Here is a 22,567-nt window from a genome sequence, read left to right on the forward strand (position 1 = left end):
ATGACACTGGCAGGGAAGGGGTTAACTTTATTGGAGAGGGAGGGGTTAAGTGCAGACTTGTATAAAGTACTCAAAATTTCTACTTGAGTAAAAGTACAAGTGCTCGATCAAAAAGTGACTTGAGTAGAAGTGGAAGTGCTCGCAGAAAAAGTTACTTAAGTAGAAGTACTAAAGTATTCAACATTTTTTTTACTTAAGTATTGCAAGTAGTTTTTTAAAAAAAATGCTACTTAAGTACTAAAAGTAAAAAGTACCAGTAGTTTTGAAAAAAAATTTCTACTCAAGTACTGAAAGTAGAAGTACAAGTACTGTGTTATGTATTTATTAAAGAAAGAAGTCAAAAGTTTGAACATCATATTGTTTTTTATTATTTCAAATGATTTATTGAAATGATTAACCTAAAGGACAATCACAATTCCTTAGGCTGTAACTTTTTGTAAACAAAAAACAGATAAAGTATGTCCCTCCCTTCCCCTTTTAAAGCATCCACCTTTTAAAGCCAGGGGTGGTCTCCTTCCTGAGCTTCCTCACTCTCACAGCCAGGCAGATCACTTGAAGTTGAAGGGCCAGGGGTGGAACGTGGTGTTTTTGGTTCGTCCATCTTTTCAGCTGATCAAAAGGCAGAACAGGAGCATGCGCAGTCTTCTTAATCGCGGTTTGATTTGATTTGCTCAATTGATGATGATGTGCCAGGCCAGCTTCATCAAACCTACAACGCTTAAAGTGAAAAATGCATCAAAAACTACTAACAAAGTGGCTGTGCTAAAAATGCTAATAAAGTGGATGCAATTATATATATATATTCTTCTTGTATTCAAAATCATCGCCCACGGTATCAAAAATAAAGTGACATGTCTGTGCTAAATGCAATTCAAATTATTCCCACAATGTAAATTTAATTCATATAAAATATATATGACAATACCACAATAAAAGAAGTTGTGATTGTGAATAAGTTAGGTGCAAGTTTAAGTGTGTAAACTAAACTTTATAACGAAAAGTCCATAACTGAATTCCAGTGTGCAATCTAAGAAGTGCTTGTCACTTGCTGTCAGATGCTTCCACCTTTCTTCTGTGATCTGCTCAAGTAAAGTGGTGGACTGGATAGCCTCTCTCTCTGCCTCTCACCTTAGTAGCACTGGCACTGCACTGGTTCAAAAAGCTGTCTATATTATTTTCATTATAAGAACTTGTCAGAACATGCTTCCACCACCTGTCCTTCACACTAGTAGTGCTCATTTACTTTGCTCAAGTCAAGTGCCACTGCCAGTGGTCACTGCAGTGCAGGGACAGCCGCACAGGCAGAGGCAGGCCGCAGGAAGCACAGGCACCACCACAACACAACACTTATGGTCCATGGACCATGGATGGTCGGATAATCATCATAGCCGTCAGTCTCACTCTTCTTGGTTCAAAAAAGCCACCCATGACCCGTGTGTTTATAATATATTAATATTTTATATTGATTATTTGATTCTCAAATGGCACATTTGCCATGGCAAGGATTAGGCCCTCTCCACGGCCCACCTCATAGAGAAGAAGATGAGATAACGAAGAAAATGCTCCGAGTCCTACTCCTGCGTCCCGCCACCCGCGTCACAACTCCTCTCAGTAAGGGGTGTCTAAGGGGTGGAGTCTGAGTGACACACAACATGTTTAGAGGCGGAGACCTCGAGTGGGAAGACGGCAGCACAGCTCCTCCAGTGCGCTCTTAACTTGATGATCATGACAGTGATTCCGCGGGCCGCGGCGCGAGCGAGGCTGTGGGATTGATTGAATTGAGTTGTGCTGCCTACTGCTACACGCTACCTACTACTACTACTAAATTGTGAGTCAGTATATTTTATTTCATTTTTATATATAAAAGCGGTATTGTTGAGCACTACTAGCCACTAGATCTCCTGGCTATCACTTTGTCACATGTTGGGGAATCACAGCAGCTCGGCTGCAAAAGTGGCGGGTGTCCCCGTCATCCTGCCAGGGCCACCAAGAAGTTCATCACCTAATCTTAAGTTATTAATATTTTATGAGGAGAGGACCTATGAGATTGAGAATTGAAATAATTAAATATATATGGCTTTTTGAACCAGTGCAGTCAGTGCCAGTGCCACAGTGCCACCCAGACGCTATCCACCAGTGCCACATTAAGTGTGTTGGTCGGTCACTCGAGCACTGAAGGAGGTGGAAGCATCTGACAAGTGAAGTGACACTTTAGATTTGCACACTGAAATTAATTTATGGACTTTTCGTTATAGATAGGTTTACACACTTCAACTTGTTGCACGCACCTGACCTAACTTATTTCATAACTTATTTTATTGTGATTTATTGTCATATTTTATATGAATTGAATTTACTGTTACATTGTGGGAATAATTATTTTCACTGCATTTAGGCTTTAGCACATTCATGTCACTTTATTTTTGATACTGTGTGGAGTGTGGGCAAGGCACTGGGGGCAACGATGATATTATATCGATTGCACAGGCACTTTATTTGCACAGCCAAGTTGTGTTTGATAGTAGTTTCTTGATGCACTTTAAGCGCTGTAGCACAATTTATTTGTTTGTTTCATATTTTCTTTTTATTGGAAAGATTTGGTATAGCAGCTTTTATTATACACAGCCTTTATTTTCGTATGCGCTGATTTACAAATGACATTATACACATTTTTTTTAGCTTTATGCAACCTGCCATCTACTGTTCTGGCAGTGGTCATTTTTTTAAAAGTAACGAGTAACGATGCAGCACAAAAAAAAATATCGGAGTAGAAGTATCGAAATCATTGAAAAAATGTAGTGAAGTAAAAGTAGAAGTAGGAGAAAAAAATTCTACTCTAGGAAAGTACAGATACCGCATTTCGGTACTTAAGTACAGTACTTAAGTAGTTCTACTATACATCTCTGGTTAAGTGTGTTTCTAACTGTAGTGGGACAGGTCTACTATTGTAAAAACAGAGATCAACGGTTCTACATAGTAGAACCGTCTGATCTCCATTTTACACAGGGGAGAATGACAGGCGGCATGTTTACATAAGCCGCCCGCCTTTCTCCCGCTCTACCGACGATCGTAGTGTGACCGGCGGACATCGGGTCCGCCGGTCACACGCCCGCACTCCTCTATGAACGAGCCGAGGCGGGCGCGCGCTCGCCCGCTATTGGCTCAAAACCCGGTGACAGGCTAGCGACGTAGATCTACGTCACTCTGCCTGGCCGGGGCTGACTGCCGCAGTTAATATACTGTGCGCAGTCGGCAAGCGGTTAAGTACTGAAAGGCGGTATCTGTACTTTCCTAGAGTAGAATTTTTTTCTCCTACTTCCACTTTTACTTCACTACATTTTTTCAATGATTTCAATACTTCTACTCCGATATTTTTTTTTTGTGCTTCATAGTTACTCGTTACAATTATAAAAGTTACCACTGCCAGAACAGTAGATGGCAGGTTTCATGAAGCTCAAAACATGTGTATTATCAGCGCATACAGAAAAAAAAGCTACTGTATGTATAAATAAAAGCTGCATTTGAAATAATAAAAAACAATATGATGTTCAAACTTTTGACTTCTTTCTTTAATAAATACATAACACAGTACTTGTACTTTTACTTTCAGTACTTGAGTAGCAATTTTTTTTTCAAAACTACTGGTACTTTTACTTTCAGTACTTGAGTAGCAAAATTTAAAAAAAAACTACTTGCAATACTTAAGTACAAAAAATGTTGAATACTTTAGTACTTCTACTCAAGTCACTTTTTGATCGAGCACTTCCACTTCTACTCAAGTCACTTTTTGATCGAGCACTTGTACTTTTACTCAAGTATGGGTTTTGAGTACTTTATACAACTCTGTTGACAAGCGAAGGTATGTAAACCAAATTAGGGAAACATAAATCCAATAACCAACAAACAGTGCAACACTATTCTTAAATAAATACACAGTGCAAAACATATTCCATAAACTTTATATGATCATCTTCAGTCATGTTCTTTAAAATTCAAACACATATCATACCAAACAATAAACATTAAACAATAAACATTATATTTGAATCAAACACATTTAAATTGTGAAAATGATGAAAAATCAAGTGTACACATAACACAAATGTAAATTCCCACAGTCCAACAGAGTCCAACATAAGCTGTTCCACCCAGCAATCTTCAAAAGAACAAACTTCCTAAAATTATATCCTGTCGCCGACAGGTGTCCCCTTTTTCCACCCCAAACACTCACACCTGATTTAAAAACTCGATTTTTGTGCTCCTGTTCCCCCCACCATAGAGTGCCCACCATAGCAAGCCAGAAGGTGCCAGACACTGTAGGGACGCAACGCGCCAAGGAGTGGAGTTTTTCTGATGCTTGTCCAGCACCTTCTGGCTAACAATCTCTGCAGGGAAGGGCAGTCTTGCTTCCTCAAAAGTGAAGCAGGAGACCAGGGTGAATGGAAATAATTTGCATTGTTATGCTGCATATTGAGACCATTTTCTGTTAGTGTGACTTGTGCGCTGAACCGTCCAAGATTTGAACATGTATGGCCAGCCTTAGGGACCTTAGGGAGTAAGCTCCTTGAGGTCAGAGACTGAGTGAATGTACAATATATACAGTGTTGCCAACCCCCCGGAGGGAAATTTACTGGCAGAACCTCCAAAATTTACGGACGGCACCAATTTTTTACTGGCACTGCAAAAATGTACATAACATAGCCGTTTTCAGTGCTAAACCGTGCAAATATGAATAATTAAGCTATAAACATGTAGATAGTGCTATTAGCAATGTGTTTAAGTTAAACAAAAGTCATAAACCATATTTCTCCATTTACATGAAGGTCAGATTAATGTAACCCAGCCAGCACAGGTTTCCCCCATATATCAGAGTGTGCAGGATTCCCCTTTACAGTGTAACTCTGACGTAAAGAGGAATGCTGCAGATCATGATTTAAGGGGGACTCTGATGTAATCGGGTGCTCTGCTGACCAGAAACCACCTTATATCAGAGTCCACTGCACTCTACTTTACATCAGAGTTCCCACTTACATCAGGGTCTGCAGCATTGCCCTTTACATCAGAGCTCCCTTTTACATCAGGGTCCACAGAGTTCCCCCTTGCACTGTAAGGGGAGAATCCTGCAGACTCTGATGTAGAAAAGAATATCAGGAACTCTGATGTGGGGGGGGGAGGGGGAATCTGGTGACCAGAGACCCCCTTCTGCAGATTAATTACACTAAGGTAAGGGGAAAGGGATTCCCTGCTATAAAGGGGGAAACCTTTATCTTAGTTCCCCCTTACATTATTATATTCACCCAGCCCTTACATCAGTGACCCCCCGTTAGACTGACCTGGCTGCGCTGTCACTTACCTGAGGGTGGTCAGAGGCTGCGGACATCATACAGGAGGTGGTTAGAGGCTGTGGACATGATACCAGAGGTGGTCAGAGGATGCGGACATGGTACAGGAGGTATTCAGAGGCTGCAGACACCCCCATTCCCCCCAACAGTAGTGTCCTAATCTGCCCTCCTTCACCCTCCACATCAGTGTCCACCTCTGCCACCCTTTACATCACCCTGCCACAGCAGAGTCCTCCTCTGCCCACCTTCATATACCCTCTACAGCACTGTCCTTCTCTGCCCCCCACTTCAGCCCCCACAACACTGTCCTTCTCTGCCCCCACAGCACTGTCCTTCTCTGCCCCCTGCCTTTAGCCCCCCACAGCACTGTCGTCCTCTGCCCCCTGCCTTTGACCCCCACAGCACAGTGTCCTTATCTGCCTCCACAGCACTGTCCATTTCTGCCCACACAGCACTGTCCTTCTCTGCCCCCATAGCACAGTGTCCTTCTCTGCCCCCTGCCTTTAGCCCCCATAGCACAGTGCCCTTCTCTGCCCCCTGCCTTTAGCCCCCATAGCACAGTGTCCTTCTCTGTCCCCTGCATTTAGCCCCCATAGCACAGTGTCCTTCTCTGTCCCCTGCATTTAGCCCCCATAGCACAGTGTCCTTCTCTGTCCCCTGCCTTTAGCCCCCATAGCACAGTGTCCTTCTCTGTCCCCTGCCTTTAGCCCCCATAGCACAGTGCCCTTCTTTGTCTCCTGCATTTAGCCCGCACAGCACTGAACACTGTCCTTCTCTTGCCCTGCCTTAGTTTAGCCCCCAAAGCACTGTCCTTTTCTGCCCCCAATTCAGCCCCTTCAATACTGTCCTCTGTCCCCGGGACCCCAGCCAGTCCTCACATGAGTCTCCTCTTCTTCTTCTACTGGCCGCAGCCCGCAGCGCCAACAAGACAGTGTCACTGTCTTTTAAAAATGGCGCCAGCCGTCGCCAGTTCGTCACTGCGCATGCGTCCAGCCGGAAATAGGCGAGCTTTTCCGAGCCCGACAGGCTTCAGAACGGCGCATACACAGTTGCGTGGCGGCCCCGTTCGGACATCTTTATTACGGGCGCCGCTGCCCGTAACGGGCATTTACGGGCAGCCCGAAAATGGGCTAAAATTCACGGGCTGCCCGTAAATCTACGGGCGGTTGGCAACACTGAATATATATGTAAAGTGCTGTGTAAATTGATGGTGCTATTTAAGTACCTGTAATTCATAAGGGCTCTGTGGGACAACAACCTTTGAGCAGTAATCCTTGGACAAATGTAGCAGGCCAATAAAGACCTCTTTACAGTGTGTTTGACATGTAGCTTGTGTTTGATTGCTGTAGGAAAGACCAGGTAGATAAATTGGAGGACCACTTGAAGGCAGTATTGATTTGTAAGTTAAAAACTTCCATAACCTAAAAAAGGGTATCCATGTACGGAAAATTGCGAGAATCTGGCTTGCTTCGATGTTTGCACAAAAAAAAAGTGACTGTGTGCAACCCCTCACCTACAGTAAATTAATGGGCAGGCTGAATGTACCAAGTTAATTAATTAATCGACTTGGCTACAACTTGGGTACAACCAGCCTGCCGCATTCTCTTACGACTATCGTGTAGCCAAGTGAAGTAGTAGCATACGGTATAATTTAGGCTGAAGTACTGTTTCTTTAAGACTGGTGATCAGTATGGGTTCTCCTGTGAGAGCGGTGCGTTGAATTATGGGAGATGTCGTTCTAAGAAGGATAAAGACTATGCAGGATGGGCTTGATTGGACTATACTCCCAGGGAGCAGAGGGATCCGCAGAGGATTGTGGGAGAGAAGATAAATAGGGGGCAGAGTCGGATGTACGCTCTCTTGCTTCGGGGAACCTCGTGGAGAGCGGAGGGTCTGGAAGAGGAGGAGGAGAGCAGAGCAAACGGAGGCTGAGGCCTGTGTGAGAGAGCGCATCTAAGAGGTGGCGGAAGTCACAGAGAGGGAAGTGACTAGCCCGGTGCAGAGGCCTGCTGGACAGAAGCAGCGGAGAGTTTGGTGAGAGAGACCTGACTATTGTGAGAGCAGAAAGAGCAAGAGAGCCTGTGACGCAGTACAAAGACAAAGAGAACCCTGAATAACTAAGACGGTTGCCATGGGACACTGCTGAGCTGTTGCAGTGCATGGTGAACCAGAGAACTGCAAGTATATGTAAAGTGGTTTATACTGATCATATCTCAAGCAGAACTTGGATTTAAAAATACCCCTTTCCCTGTGGATTACAAATTTCATTTATGTGAATGACCAGAGCTCAAGCTGCCGGCGAAGAATTGCAAGGCCTTGCTAGAAAGAGACTCTAGTAATTCATAGCCAAAGGGTGCCCCTATAGGTGATAGAGTGCACTCTTTCAGTTGCTAGATTAAAGGTTAAAAGGTATTTCATTAAGACATACATATATGCATACAGGGCAGCTGTTAGAAATCACGGGGCCCCGTACAGTCTATCTGATGGGGCCCCCAAAAGCCCGCCCCTTACCCCACCCATGACCCCGCCCACCTGCCTTAAAAAATGCAGCTTTGTCTTCCAGGGATAGTTATCTTCGAAACAAAGTCGGAAGCTGACGGTCAGGCCCCCCTGATAAGTAACTCTACAGGAGGCCCGATGGTACCCCCTTTATTGGCAGCCCTGGGTGGACCCAATCAGACCCTCAATTTACCTCTATGGAGCAGCGGATGTAAACCTACTTGTGTCTGTTTAAACTTGCCTACCTCTGATCTGGTCCGATAAAAAAACCCTAAGGGGGTCTGTCCTGCTCCATCTAGGTGGTCGGGTGTAAATAGACAATGGAGTCCATTTACACCCCACTGCCCATAGAGTAGAGTGGGCTCTGTCCATGTCTGCTCTGCATAAACTGAGTGGACATGGACCTGTCATCTGCCCACTCTGCTCTGATCAGTAGAGAGATCCTCCGCTGAACAAAGCGGAGTCCATCCAATGTGATAGGGGCCTAACGCAGGCCATAGATAATGCGATTTTATTTCCTGCAACCATAGTCAGGAGAAAACAATGATTCTGCCACCTGGTCCCCTTTAGGAGAACACAATGATTACTTGCTAGCTGCTAGCAATAATTGCATGTGAAATCTGACAGGCTGGTTGTATGCAAGTCTATCAAGTGGATCAACTTGCCTGTCCATAGATGGTTTGAATCTCGGCTGGTTCCTGCTGAACCTGCCGGGATTCGAACCATATATGGCCGGCTGGACCATTTTGGTCTTTCATTAAGCATTGTTGTCATGGATAAATGGATCTCTCTTCTTTCTTTCTTTTGTTTGTATTTGTCTGAGCTGCGCCTCGGTGCACTGCCCTGTTTTGCAAGTTTTGTTTTACCACTTACTAAGTCCCGGTTCACATTATTGCGGCTGCGGAGATCGCATGTAATTTGGAGCGCACTGCTCCTTCATTACATGCGATCTCCTGTGCGGATGCGAGTTCAGCCATACACTTTGTATGGCTGAATTTGCACTGTATCCGCACCAAACTCGCACATGACCCTTTTTTTCAGCCGCATCAGGATTGGGTCACACAGCGGTTCACACTTGTGCGATCCGATCCTGTGCGTACTGTCAGATCGCACTGCGATATGCGATCCAACTGGGGGTGTCGTTAACATTTAATTGACACCCCCTGCGTATCGCATATGGCAGTGTGAACTGCCTCTTGTGCGGATGCGATGCGGGAACAGGCTGCATATTCGCAGCCTTCCCGCATCGCACAAATGTGAACCGAGCCTGAGTGTTTGTTGTTGCTGCAATGTCTACAAAAGTTTAATAAACATACCCTTTAAAAAAAATATATATATATATATGCATTTCACTGTTCTTTCTTCAATGATGATCTTCATTATCATCATGATAATCACACAGTACAGGCTCTGTGGCTCAAAGCACCTGTACTGTGTGAGTGTGACTGTCATCATGATGATAATGATCACCATATTTGGCTGCTCCCTGCTATATAAATATATATAATATAATATGATATAATATAATATATATATTAAAATAGGCAATAAACCAGGGTATGGGGAAAGGTGTGTGCTGTGTCATGTCATGAGACTGTACCTTTCCTGTGTGACTTATGCCAGATCCCTCTGTGTCTGCACTGCTGGACAAGCTGCTGAGTGGAGATCACACAAGGACTCATCTGTGTGCCTGCCCTGCACGGATCGTTTCCAGTTCCAGGCTCCAACTAGCTGCCCCTAGCCTGCCAGCACTCTTCTGCCTGATTCCCTCAGCACTTACTGGCTAAAGAAGTCAGGCAATGTGCAGGCCAGCAGCGGGGACTTACAGAGCCGGGACTTCCACATTACAAGAAAGTGTGTGCAAGTCCGTGGGGACGCCCGAAATTAAAAAAAATAGTCCCCAGAGGCTGCAGCGATCTCTCTGCTCTAGAGGGGAACAGATGGGGCCCCCCCTCAGCCCAGCAGGGAATATGAATACCCAGGACTCTGGCAGGGAACAGTATATTATGTACACTAACTGACTGTACACAGTCACATTCTGCATGAAGTCTGAAGCTGCCGGCCGGGCCCCCCTGATAAGTGACAGGGCCAGGGCCCCCTACAGAAGGACCGGTGGTCCCCCCCTATCAGCGGCCCTGTATGCATATGCGTATATATTCAGCTGAGTTATTAAGATCTATCTGTTCAATACAGTCAGTGTAGACCAGATTGTCTGATAGTCACTCTCACAAATCTTTAAAGAAAGCTTCATAATATATATTAGGATATAACTCTAATTTGACATTTTTTTATATCTATATGCATTCTGGTATATTGTTGTTACTGGATTTTGGGTCTTGGGCTTCATATCTGCTTTTTGGGTCCTGGAGACTCAAAATCTCATTGTACCTTCTGATTATCATTCCAGTTTTGTTGAAAGTATATTTGTCTATTTTACCATTTGAATCAGTAAACTAATATACTGATACTCAAGTGTCATTGTTATCTTTGAGTTAACATGTCAGAACCAGTAGTGCCTAGCGGGACGGAGGTAGATCAGGGTCAAGGGAGTGTGGAGGAAATGAACATACTCAGCAGCCCCCGTGGGGGTCGTGCTACAATCGCTAGTAGCTGCTATAGCCGCTAGAGATAATCACTGTCTTTTCCTCCGCCTGACTCCCCGCCGGGAGAAGACAATTGCTGATTCCCCTGTCAGCACAGTTTGTGTTGATGGGGGGAATCTTGGTTGCAGGAAAGAAATTTGCACCGTGTATGGCTGGCCTAACTCACATTCATATACTAGGGCCAATTTAGATAGGATCTGTTCAACCTACCAGCATGTCTTTGGAGTGTGGGAGGAAACCGGAGTACCTGGAGGAAACCCTTGCAGGCACAGGGAGAACATGAAAACTCCAGGCAGGTAGTGTCTTTTAAAGGGAGAGGGGCGGAAACAAGGGGAGAAAAGCAGATATTTAGGGAGAAGTCTTTAGGGGTAATATGTAGTTGTAATTCTCCCACTGTGGCCTTGCAGGTATATCTTTGCATATATGTAGTCATTCTACAACATGATATTTTCAGCAGTCTTGATATACAGAAAACAATGGGTCAGTTCAGTCAACACTCATGAGGTTGGTCTGATTCCCTCACTGCCTTGGCATAATGTCCTTGACCTAACAAAAGCCCTTTATCTCCCTCTATTGGGAAAGAACCCTCTAGTTAGATAACAGGAACTTAATTTACACACTAAGGGCATTTTTTTATAGAGAGATAATGAAATCCGTTTGTTTCAAACTGAAATCTGGGCTAAATAAATATTGTCTAAACACAAGAGCCATGTATATTGTTAAAGTAGAACTATAGGCCATACTTCTTTTTTTTAATTTTGGATAGAGCATGGGAGGGTTATAACGCCCATCAGATCTTTTTTTTTTTTCCATTTGTCCTCCATTACAGAGATTTTTCTTCACTTCCTGTTCCAAAGCCAGACAGGAAGTGAGCGGAAATCCCTGCAAATTAGGGGAATCCCTTGGGGACCCCCAGGTCATCAGAACTGTATCCCCATTTGAAGATTTCCCCTCTATTACTTTTCTGGGAAATACCCAAAATTTGGGATTTTCCTTTACTTTCACTTTCAATGAAAATGGTAAACAGGACAAATAGAGAGGGTGAATCTCCTGTATTGGGGCACAGACAGCAATAAAAACTGACAAGCGTTCAAATCCCTCTCCACTCTATCCAAAACTAAAAAAAAAGTTTGCCTTTAGTTATACTTTAGCCTAGTACACACTAGTAGTTTGTTTTCAACCCAATAGGGCTGAATGAAAAAAACTGACAGCACCGGAGGAGCCAATGTACCAACTGTCTGATGTTAGTAGAGCGATCTCCCCTGCTGTTCTCCTGTTTTCTGACAGAGGGACGGTCCCCCTCCAGAACACTCTGGTCAGTGTTCTCAGCCATTGGCTGAAAGCGCTGATCGGGAGTCAGTCAGCAGACCTTCTTTTGGTCATGACCCTTGGACAGAAGCCGGCCGAACTGAATGTTGGACGGTTTCTATGGAAGTGGCCAAAGCCGCCCTAGCTTACCACACACTGATTGAAATTCAGTAGGTTCTATTGAAGGAACACACTGGAAAACTTTAATCAGTTATCAGCTACAGCCACTGATCAATATATTCTGACATCAGAATGAATCAAAGAATCCTCAGCACAATCACTGGAGGGGAGAGAGAGAATTGTGCTTAATAACTTAATCCAAAAAATAAACTTGTATTTATCAATCTATGAAAAAAACAATATAAAACAAAATATAAAAAATAAATCAGATTAATAATAGAGCGAAAATTAGCCCATTAGGTTTAATATAAGGTATTGGGGTACCTCATCCCTAGTCAAATTCGAAAAGATAGCAAGATGTGGGGCAAGGGTTGGGATTTTTAGGGTACCGTTATATAACCAATAAGAGAGATGTATCTACAAAACATCTAAAAAGTGTATAATTTTATTAATCACATAGAGTCAAAAAGAATAGGGGTACAAATACAAGACATTACTGTTACAAGATAATATGAAACATCATCATGGTAACAACATAATTGATAAAATATCATCAGAGATAATTTCCTTGAAATTGTGGACAGGACTAGTCAGAGGTCACGGTCAGTCTGGAGGTGCCAGGACTGGTTTGTGTCCCTCTAATCGGTCCGATTTCCACTACCCGACATGTTTCGCGGTGTATACCGCTTCTTCAGGGGTACAAGGGGTGTAACTTGATAAAAAGCCACTAAAAAATGACAAAGATAGATACACAGTTATCATACATTGTTGTAGACAAACGTTCATACATATACATGTTCGTTTTGCTGTTTCGAATATCAGTGTATGTCAAGTATGGAGCAATAGGCGATAAGCCCCTCCAACTTCTGACACAAGTACGTCATTTATTCGATCACATGGTAGACATCTTACTTACATGAGTATACAGGAAGGATAATCTACACTGGCATGTAGGCCAAGGCATATATATGATACTCCCAGTGGTGGGACTGATGGTTCATAGCAAACGGAGCATAGGCGTCGGTCGTCAAATACTGTCCCCCGGGCGGGCAAGGATGACCAAAAGGCAGAAAAGCCTAGACAGTGGAAGATATAGAGAATGCTGGTATATAAAATATTGTATTCGTTAAGAGGCTGCAGAAATATATACTGCAGACTATATTGATCACATTGTTCAAATCATTGAATATACGTAAAGATTGGTATTGAGAAATCTATAAATGTATATTGAAGCGCTTCCGATCTTCAAAAGGGGATGCTCACTAAAATGACATCAATAGAAGTCTATGAAAGTGATAACCTACCAAACTCTATGCCAGGGCTTGTGTGATGGTCAGACGATGGAGAAGGGGTGGAAAGAACATAAGATCAGAGGAGCACAGAAATGATATCGCACATCAAGCGAGACATCAGATTTAAATCTCCGGATCAACTGGTACCGCTCTGTAATATATTCAAAAAGGAGGAAAATAGCAAATGAACAAAAGGCTTGGGCAGGCTAGTTCTGACCATGCTATGAATCCATATATAGTCACAAAATGCTATGTATATTGGATTCGGATGTATATCCTTAATAGTAATGCAAGTACAGCTTGCTGCCCATACATTAATCTCCAAGGGGGAGGGTCCGTAGCTATATTTAAAGTATAGAGGATAAGGGATTCGTAGGTAGTGAAAAGGCTGAAGCGTTATTACCGTTTAGTGATCCATGTGTCGAAGCTCCATCGTCTGCACACCAGCTGGCGTACCGTTCCTGTCTTAAATGGATCATCAACTCCGCCGTCACACGCAGGCGACGCGCGTCTCGGTGACGTCACGGAGTCAGATGTACAACTGCGCACGCGCGTCGGTAGACGCGGCGCGCAGCTGTCAAAGACACACAGGACCGCCCCTCAATTGGTTGCCATGCAACCTGGGACGCCGAAAGTAACACTGATCGGATGCAGATGGAATGGCGTATAGGAAGCGGATTCCTCCGTGTAGACAAAGGGACTGGATGCTCAATATACACACCAAGAGCCTCTGTACATCTCTTGCCCGCCCGTGGGACATCACAGACAACCGATATGGCCAGCGCCGATTGGTCCACACTACCAGTGGGAGATCAGATGCCTAAATTGGGATACATACCAATGTGTACATTGTTATATATATATATACAAGGTTATTTGCAAATACCAATACAAGAATGTTAGTTTTCCATTTATTGAAACATTGTGTAGCCACCCACAATGTAATAGCAAAAACACATATATTAATTACAGACAGCCAATAGCCGCCTGTCTATGGAGGTTACTCACAACAGAAAAAATGGTTATGGCCGACAAAGTAAATACCCTGAGAGGTTGGTGTGTAAGAACAAACCATGAAGGGAAGAAAAAAAGGGGGGTAGGGAGGGAAAGACACAATAAAGGGGCAACAGGAGTACCATAAAGAAGCTACCAGAGTAAGAAAATAGTGGTTTGGATCCATCAGAAAGGGACAAAAAATAGGTCCTATGCAGTACAATTTATAAAAAGGCTTTAAAAGTATGCGTTTCATTGAGACCCGGGGGGTCGAGAGCATTGAGTCTCTCGATCCAGAGGGTCTCAGCCTGTAAGATCCGTTTGTCCCAGTCGCCCCCTCTTGGGTCGGGGTGTATGACTTCAAGGACTTGAAATGATACCACAGTATTGTTAAATTTATGGTGCAGGCCTATATGTCTGGTCACTGGTGTTAAAATTTTACCATTACCTGAACAGTAAATGTGATCTCGTATCCGGAGACCAAATTCACGGATAGTTTTGCCTACATAAAAGGCTTTGCATTTGCATGTCATTAAATAAATGACGCCTTGCGTAGTGCAGTCAATGTGTGTCCGTAATCTGTGTCTATCCCCATTGGGGAGAAAGGTGATGGGGCCCTCCTGAACCCAAGGGCATCGAGCGCAACTCCCACATCTATATGTGCCTTTAGGGCCAATTATGGTTGTTTGTTTGGTCTCTCTGTAGTGACTAGAGGTTAGACGATCTCTTATTGAGGTTGCCCGTCTATATACTAGTTCCGGTCGATCTTTAACATATTTAGATAGTATGATCTGTTAATAGGTGCCAGTGTTTATTGACAATCGTTCTGAATTGTGTGGAATTATCAGAAAATGTAGTGATTAATCTTACCGTGGACGCTTCTTTTTTCGTTTTGTGTTTATATAGTAGGTCAGTTCTAGATTGGCTTTTTACCCTGTTATATGCTTTTCTTAGTGTGGTTTTTGAGTACCCACGTATTGATAAGCGTCTCTGCAATTTATCTGCTTCAGATTAATAATAGAACCAAGAATAAATAGACTAGTTTAGTGTCAGTACTGCTGCCCTCACCTCCTGTGTTCCCACAAGTGTCAGCAATGGATAAATATATCCAATCCGTAATGCGCAGTACTTTACAAATATTGTGAACTGAAAATTATATCATATGACAAAAGCAAGACCAACATTAAAATAATAGTCCAGTGTGTCCATATATTCCTACAGACGTTAACATTCGTGGTGCTGTGTTATTTCTAAAGGTGCCAAATAATTTTTTTCCGACTCTCCACTGTGTTTAAAGTTCTCCAAATCCTTCTTTCACCACTTGTCCATATCCGTTCACCAGCATTCATATGCTCTCACCTTATATTCTGACCTAATAATAGGTCTAATGCGCTTGTCCCTATAAGTGGGCTCTTCCATGCCATGGCTGTTATTCCTTTCTCCAGCATTCAGATGTTCCTCAGTCCATCTCCATCCTCGGCAATCCACCCAAGGTTGAACTAGATGGTAGGATATAGTTAGAAATAAAACAAATATTGGAAAACAACCTCCTCTTTGTTGCTGTCCCCCACAGAAAATCCTCCTCCGTGGTCAATCGCTGCAAGGCTGAGCAACACCCAAAGTTATCGAATCTATTTCATCAGGATTTCTTCATCCTCTATTACACCCATTACTTATTACAGGCCATGGCAGGTGTGGCATAGGAGACCCCACTTAAAGGGGCAAGTGCATGAGACCTATTATTGGGTCAGACTATAAGGTGAGAGCATATGGATGCTGGTGAACGGATATGCACAAGTGGTGAAAGAACGAATTGGAGAAATATAAACACAGTGGAGAGCTGGAAAAAATATTTGTCAAATTTGTAAATAAACAGCATCACAAATGTTCCCGTCTGTAAGAACAGGGTTTCGGTTAGAAATCACGGGGCCCCATGCAGCCTACCTGACAAGGCCCCCACCCCCTGAGCCAAAGTGACTGAGGACCTAGTTTTATCAGCCATTTCTCTGCAGCCTCCTGCAAGCTTCCTGCTCATTCACAAACTGAAACATAGTAAACACAGTTTACTGTTCTTCAGTGATGAATTAAAACAGGAGTGATTGGTTCCAATCGCTCACTGTGTTCATTCCGGAAAGAAAGGGGCCAGTAAATTACATATTTACCAGCCCCTTCCCCACTTTCTATCCTGAAACATCCCCCTGTGTGCTCGCAGCAGCTGCTGGTGGGAGAGGAGGGAAGCCAAAAGCACTTTGGGGAAAAGGGGCACACAAGGGGGCCTGGACAGCCGATGGAAGGGCATGTACTAGGACCAATCCCCCTGCAGTGCATCAGAGGGAGAAAAAGGAGAAGAATATGAAAGCACTGCAGGGGGAGGCAGAAGATGTATGGTGTCTGCAATAAAAGAGTTCAGCCGGCCCTCCTGCTCAGCAGGTGCCTGGGCCCCCTTTTGAACTGATGGTGCCTGGGCCAAGTACAGGAGGGCTGGCTGCACTGCCTTTCAGCGGCCCTGTGTAGGAATATATAGACACGCTGGATTCTTTAATGTTGGTCTTGCTAAAATATTGGCTTGTCATATGATATCATTTTCAGTTCACAATGTTTGTAAAGTACTGAGTGGCACTGATTTGATATATTTATACGTATTCTGACAGCAAAGGGAACCAGTTTCAGAATACAATGTCCCAGTGGAGGGATTCCTCTATCCCCCTAATTTGCCTGAATGGAAGAATCTGTCTTTTTTTTTTTTTTCAATTCTGCTTGCTGACTGAATTAAAAAACTAACAGTGTATGGACACCTTTCCTTAATTCTTGGTGTCTTTTTTGTATTTCTTTTGTCTATAAACTTTTATGTTTTTCAATACAAAAATACAATGTGTAAATAAACATTTATAAATTGTAAATGAACATCTCTCAGAAAATTTTTGGTATAAAACCATTGTCCATTTAAATTCTTAACCGGTTGCCGACCGCCGCAAGTACATATACTGCGGCGGTCAGCCCCGGCCAGGCAACGTCGGTACGTCACTAGCCTGTCACTAGCTTGTGAGCCAATAGCGGACGAGCTCGCGCCCCCGGAGGCGTGCTCCCGCCCCAGCTCGTTCCCTAACAAGTCCGTGCGTGTAACCGGCGGACCCGATGTCCGCCGGTCACTCGCGATTGTCCACCGTGAAGAGAGAAAGGCAGGCGGCTAATGTAAACAAAGCCGCCTGTCATTCTTCCCTGTGTAAAAATGGAGATCATACGGTTCTACTATGTAGGACCGTTGATCTCTGTTCTTACACCAGTAGCCACATCCCTGCACAGTTAGAAACACGCCCCTAGGGACACACTTGACCCCTCCTTCCCCAATAAAGTTAACCCCTTCCCTCCCAGTGTCATTTTTACAGTAACAGTGCATATGTATAGCACTGATTACTGTAGTAATGTCACTGGTACCCCCAAAAGTGTCAAAAATGTCAGTCAAGGGTCCGATCTGTCCGCCGCAATGTCGCAGTCCCGCAAAAAAAATCAGGAATCGCCACCATTACTCATTAAAAAAAAAACAACAAAAATGACAAAAATCTTTCCCTTAGTTAGTAAACGCAATAACTTTTGCGCAAACCAATCAAAATACGCTTATTGTGATTTTTTTTACCAAGCATATGTAGCAGAAAACAAATTGGCCAAAAATGTTAAAAAATTTAGAAAAATATTGTTATTTTTGCAAAATTGTCGCTCTTTTTTTGTTTATAGCGCATGATCAAAAAATCGCACAGGTGATCAAATACCACCAAAAGAAAGCTCTGTTTGTGGGAAAAAAAGGATGTCAAATTAATTTGAGTACAGCGTTGCACGACCGCGCAATTGTCCGTTAAAGTCACGCAGTGCCGAATCGCAAAAAAGGGCCTTGTCAGGAAGGGGGTAAAATCTTCCGGGGCTTAAGTGGTTAACTATGTAGTCATTTGATAGAACTGTAATATAACACAGAGTATCAAAGATTATAAAAACAAAAATATAAAATAATACAAAAATAAAGTATTGGGCAGCATTTTACATCTAAACATCAAGTGAAGCTTTGTATGTAAACCATGGATCCCATTTTAAATCATATAGATGCTTAGTATTGTTAATGGTATGGTGTAAATATTCCATATGCTTTATTTCTTCTATTCTGTTAAGGACTTGTGAGAATGGCACAAAGTTATCTTTCCAGTGCTAAGCTATTGTCCAGTGTGCCGCAACACAAATTGTGTGAATTAGTTGGCTTTTTTGTATTTCTTACAGAGCTGTGCAGTTGTCAATCATGAAATAGCTTCTTCACTTTGCCTCTGACCAGGAATTTCCTGTAACAAAGACTAAACTGTGCAAGTTTAGAAGATATTTACAGTACCTATATAAAGGCTTACCTATAGGTAAAAGTTATAAGAGTGGTTTTACAAGCACTTTAACCACTTTTCGACTGCCCGCCGCAGTTACACTGCGGCAGGCAGCCGCTCCTGCTCAAACCACCATAGGTATATGTCGGTCGCACGCAGGCAGCTAGGGGGCAAGTGCGCACCGCCGGTTGCGTGCTCCCGCCCATGCTCGTCAGTGGGGAAGCTGATGCACGGGGCAGGCGGCTCCGATTGCTGTCTGATACCCATGACCATTCCCCGCTGAGAGAGAAGAATGGTCAGCTGTAGTAAACACAGCCGACCGTTCTTCTCCCTGGAATAATCACAGAGCCCCTGTGATCCTTCTATATAGGATCACAGGTCTCTATGATCATTTCACAAACCACGCCCCTCCCACAGTTATAAACACGCCCCTAGATACACATTTAACCCCTTGATCACCCACACTGTTAACCCCTTCCCTGTCAGTGTTATTATTACAGTAACAGTGTATATTTTTTGCACTGATTACTGTAGTAATGTCACTGGTCCCCCCAAAAGTGTCAAAAATGTCAGTCAGGGGTCAGATCTGTCCATCCCAATCTCGCAGTCCCGCATAAAATCGCAGATCGCCGCCATTACTAGTAAAAAGAAAAAAAATACGATAGAAATGACAAAAATCTTTCCCGTAGTTAGTAGACACAATAACTTTTGCGCAAACCAATCAAAATACGCTTATTGCGATTTTTTTTTTACCAAAAATAAGTAGCAGAAAACAAATTGGCCTAAAATGTTAAAAAAAATAAATAGATTTGATTTTAAATTTTTTTTTTTGGGGGGATGTTATATAGCAGAATGTGAAAAATACAGTTTTTTTTTTCAGAATTGTCGCTCTTTTTTTTGTTTATAGTGCAAAAAATAAAAAATCGCACAGGTGATCAAATACCACCAAAAGAAAGCTCTATTTGTGGGAAAAAAGGACGTCAATTTTATTTAGATACAGCATCGCACGTCAGCACAATTGTCTGTTAAAGTAACGCAGTGCCGTATGGCAAAATATGGCCTGGTCATTAAGGGGGCAAATCCTTCCGGTCCAGAAGTGGTTAAGGATTATAATTCAATGAAAGTTGTACCCAGGGTTCTGCTTTAAATAACAAAGAAATCCTTTCTATACATTCTGCCACTTATTGTGCCCTATTTTCAATGATTACATTACAGCATTACATTACCCGGGTAACATGGCTCTCTGTTTATATTGTCACTTAATAATTTGAGATTTGAATGTATCAAGCTCTGACCATTACTCAGCTGTATGTCATTCTTTATGATAATTGATGGGTGGAGTACTTTAAAACTGGAAAATCCATATGTTACAGGAAGGAGTGTTGCTATGTGTATAATGTGGGTGAATAGGAAATTGATGTGATTCTGGGTGGCAATGTTGTCCAACAGGCTTTGGAATTCACTGGGAAAATCCCTAAAATTGGGGGTTTGAGAGCACATTTACATTTATTTATGCATTGCGGAAATATTATTTGCCTTGCTGCAATATGCTGCCATTCACTTTGAGGCAGTTCACATGGGTTGCAGAGTGTTGCAATCCACAATGGTGAATTGCATTGAAAACTATTTTTCATGTCTAATTTTTGGGACATTTTGATACATTGAAAAAATGTTTCATGTCTATGTTTTGGGACATTTTGTTGCATTGAAAAAAATGTTTCCTGTCTATTTTATGGGACATTTTGGTGCATTCTGTTATTTTCAATGGACTGCCTTAACACAATACACATTCAGGCACAACACAAATGTAACTGAGCTCTTAATGTTATTTTCATTATGTTTAATTTTTGAAAAACTTTTACTAGTTTTACTCCAGTTCTAAACCCGGCCAGAGACGTTTCGAATCTTGGGCAGTTCAGCATGGACCAGCCAAGATTCAAACAATCTATGGGCAGGCTGATTGTACCCAAGTCAGTCCATCAATCGACTTGTTGGAATTTTAGGATGCGATTTTTGCCAGCAGATATAGCCGCTAGCAATAATCAATGTGTTCTCCCATCAGGGATAGCTCCTTGCCAAGAGAACACAATAGCTCCTCGGGAGCGATTCCCCCATCAACAAAGACTGTGTTGATGGGGGAATCGACAGATTTCCTTTCCTGCAACAGCAGAATGCTGTGAATCTACTATACAGGGAGGTTGGTCTCAACACTGTGCTGCACCCAAAGAGAAGAAAGGGGAAGATGGCTTATTATGTGTACGCTGGCGTTCCACGCCTGAGTGACTGCTACAGTAGGCTTCCTCTTGAATGTGGCAGTGTGTGCCAAAGAGTTCTGTTAGTACGTGTGATGTCTATTTTCATGGCCCTCTTTGCAAGCATCAGTAAAGTGCCGAAAATATATTTGGTGTGCGGACATTCCTTTTTTTCTTGAATATAAAGGCCTATGGCCAGATAAGTTGTGGGCAGGCCTGTGGACAGGAGTTGGGCACAATATGGCAAAGGCTTTTATCTACCAGCAGTGGGTTGTTGTCCTATCTAAGAAGAAGTGGGCAGGGACTTGCATATTTTGGCGCCTGACCAATTAGAAGTCCCCTTACATGTATGCCAGCAGTGAGTGCCTCCAGTACACAGACCTTTCTCCCATAGTTTGAGTTGGACACCCATTACTACCTGCAGGTTCATACCTCTTGTTTTAGCAATAAAGTGTATCCACTTTAGCATCTGTCCTCCTTCTGCTTTCAATACTTTGCTGTGTCAGTAAACTCCATTAATTGCTGCTTGCACACTGATGTATTACAATACAAGCCTTATTACATTGCTCAATACACAACCCAGAAAGCTAACACTGTCCTACTACATACCATTCTTTGAGTTCTTACATTGTATAATGTGTGCTGGAAAGTCTATCCTTTATGTTCATAAAAGTATTGCTCAACTCATTCAATTTGGCAGTAATTAAAAGTGTTTTCTATAGGAAATACCCGTCCATCCAGTATGAGGTTGATTGTTATCCACAGAGCTAATCTATCATCACTGCACTTGTAAATAGCCCAACCTTCTTTTTTTTGCAGCCAATGTCAATCAAGTTGTGATAGGTGCTGTGATCGGATCAGTAACTGCAATATTTCTGGTTGTGGCTGCTGTAACAGTTTACTGTAAAAAGTATCGCAAACCATCGCAAGCACCAATTGAGAAACCATCTCTGGGTAAGCATTGACTCAAACTTTGGGGAAAAAATTGAATAATAGTCATGCACTTTCAGAATAACAAGAATGGCTGAACAGCTGCTAACTGCCCCTCCTTTTGAGCTAAATTTCTCTGTCTCTCTTTCCTCCTCAGTTATCCCTTTTTTTTGTCTGATATATAGTCCTCCAATGGACATATAAAAAAAATGTCCATTGCCTACACACTTTTTGATCACAGATGTCTTTATTATCTAAGAATGTTTGGTGGTATGCTACAGTACAGTGGAACATAAACTGGTCTATAGCAAAGTCACGTGAGCTGACTTTTAAGTTCAAAGGTCCTTCAATTCATACAAATAATATTTAATTGCAGGAAAAGTTTGTGGAAGGGGAGTTATAGCCCTATTAACGTAAGAAGTATAATGGCACCTTCCCCCATGTATGAAAAATGTGCAAAAAACGGAAAAGGGCATAGAACGGCCCACCAAAGTCAGCAGAACTATGCCCCTAAAAGGGGGATTTAAATGTGCCTCTAAGAATTATCTACATATGCATATATTTGTAAGCATCACATGCAAGGGATATATAAAAAATAAAAATTTTATTTGTGTATACAATAAAAAAACAGTTGCACATCAATACATCCACAGAAATCAACAGAGTAGATAAATTTGTACAATATTATTGAGTATAAAGAAAATTGCTGGAACTACGCGTTTCGCAGTAGGCGCTTCCTCAGGGTCCAGCATTTGGTGTGTACCATTAGGAAATGTATAAATTTTTAGATATCCTAATTTGATGATCTAAGTAGATGATGTAGATGATACTTGTTTAGTTTAAAATCAGATACGGCGGGGGGTAAGCCATAGA

The 22,567-nt window shown here is 42.7% G+C and overlaps 1 protein-coding gene across 1 annotated transcript in view; it reads left to right on the forward strand.

Moving 5' to 3' along the window:
* Positions 1-21,744, forward strand: part of LOC309553371 (pregnancy-specific glycoprotein 22-like) — a 45,887-nt gene extending 24,143 nt beyond the window's left edge. The window contains exon 3 of the mRNA XM_082254535.1: positions 21,584-21,744. Coding sequence (XP_082110661.1) covers positions 21,584-21,729 — 146 coding nt within the window. The 3' untranslated portion in view covers positions 21,730-21,744. The remainder of the gene's footprint in view (positions 1-21,583) is intronic.
* Positions 21,745-22,567: the final 823 nt, after the last annotated feature.

Source organism: Pelophylax lessonae, assembly GCF_965119305.1.
Source record: "Pelophylax lessonae genome assembly, chromosome: 1".
Classification (NCBI taxonomy): domain Eukaryota; kingdom Metazoa; phylum Chordata; class Amphibia; order Anura; family Ranidae; genus Pelophylax; species Pelophylax lessonae.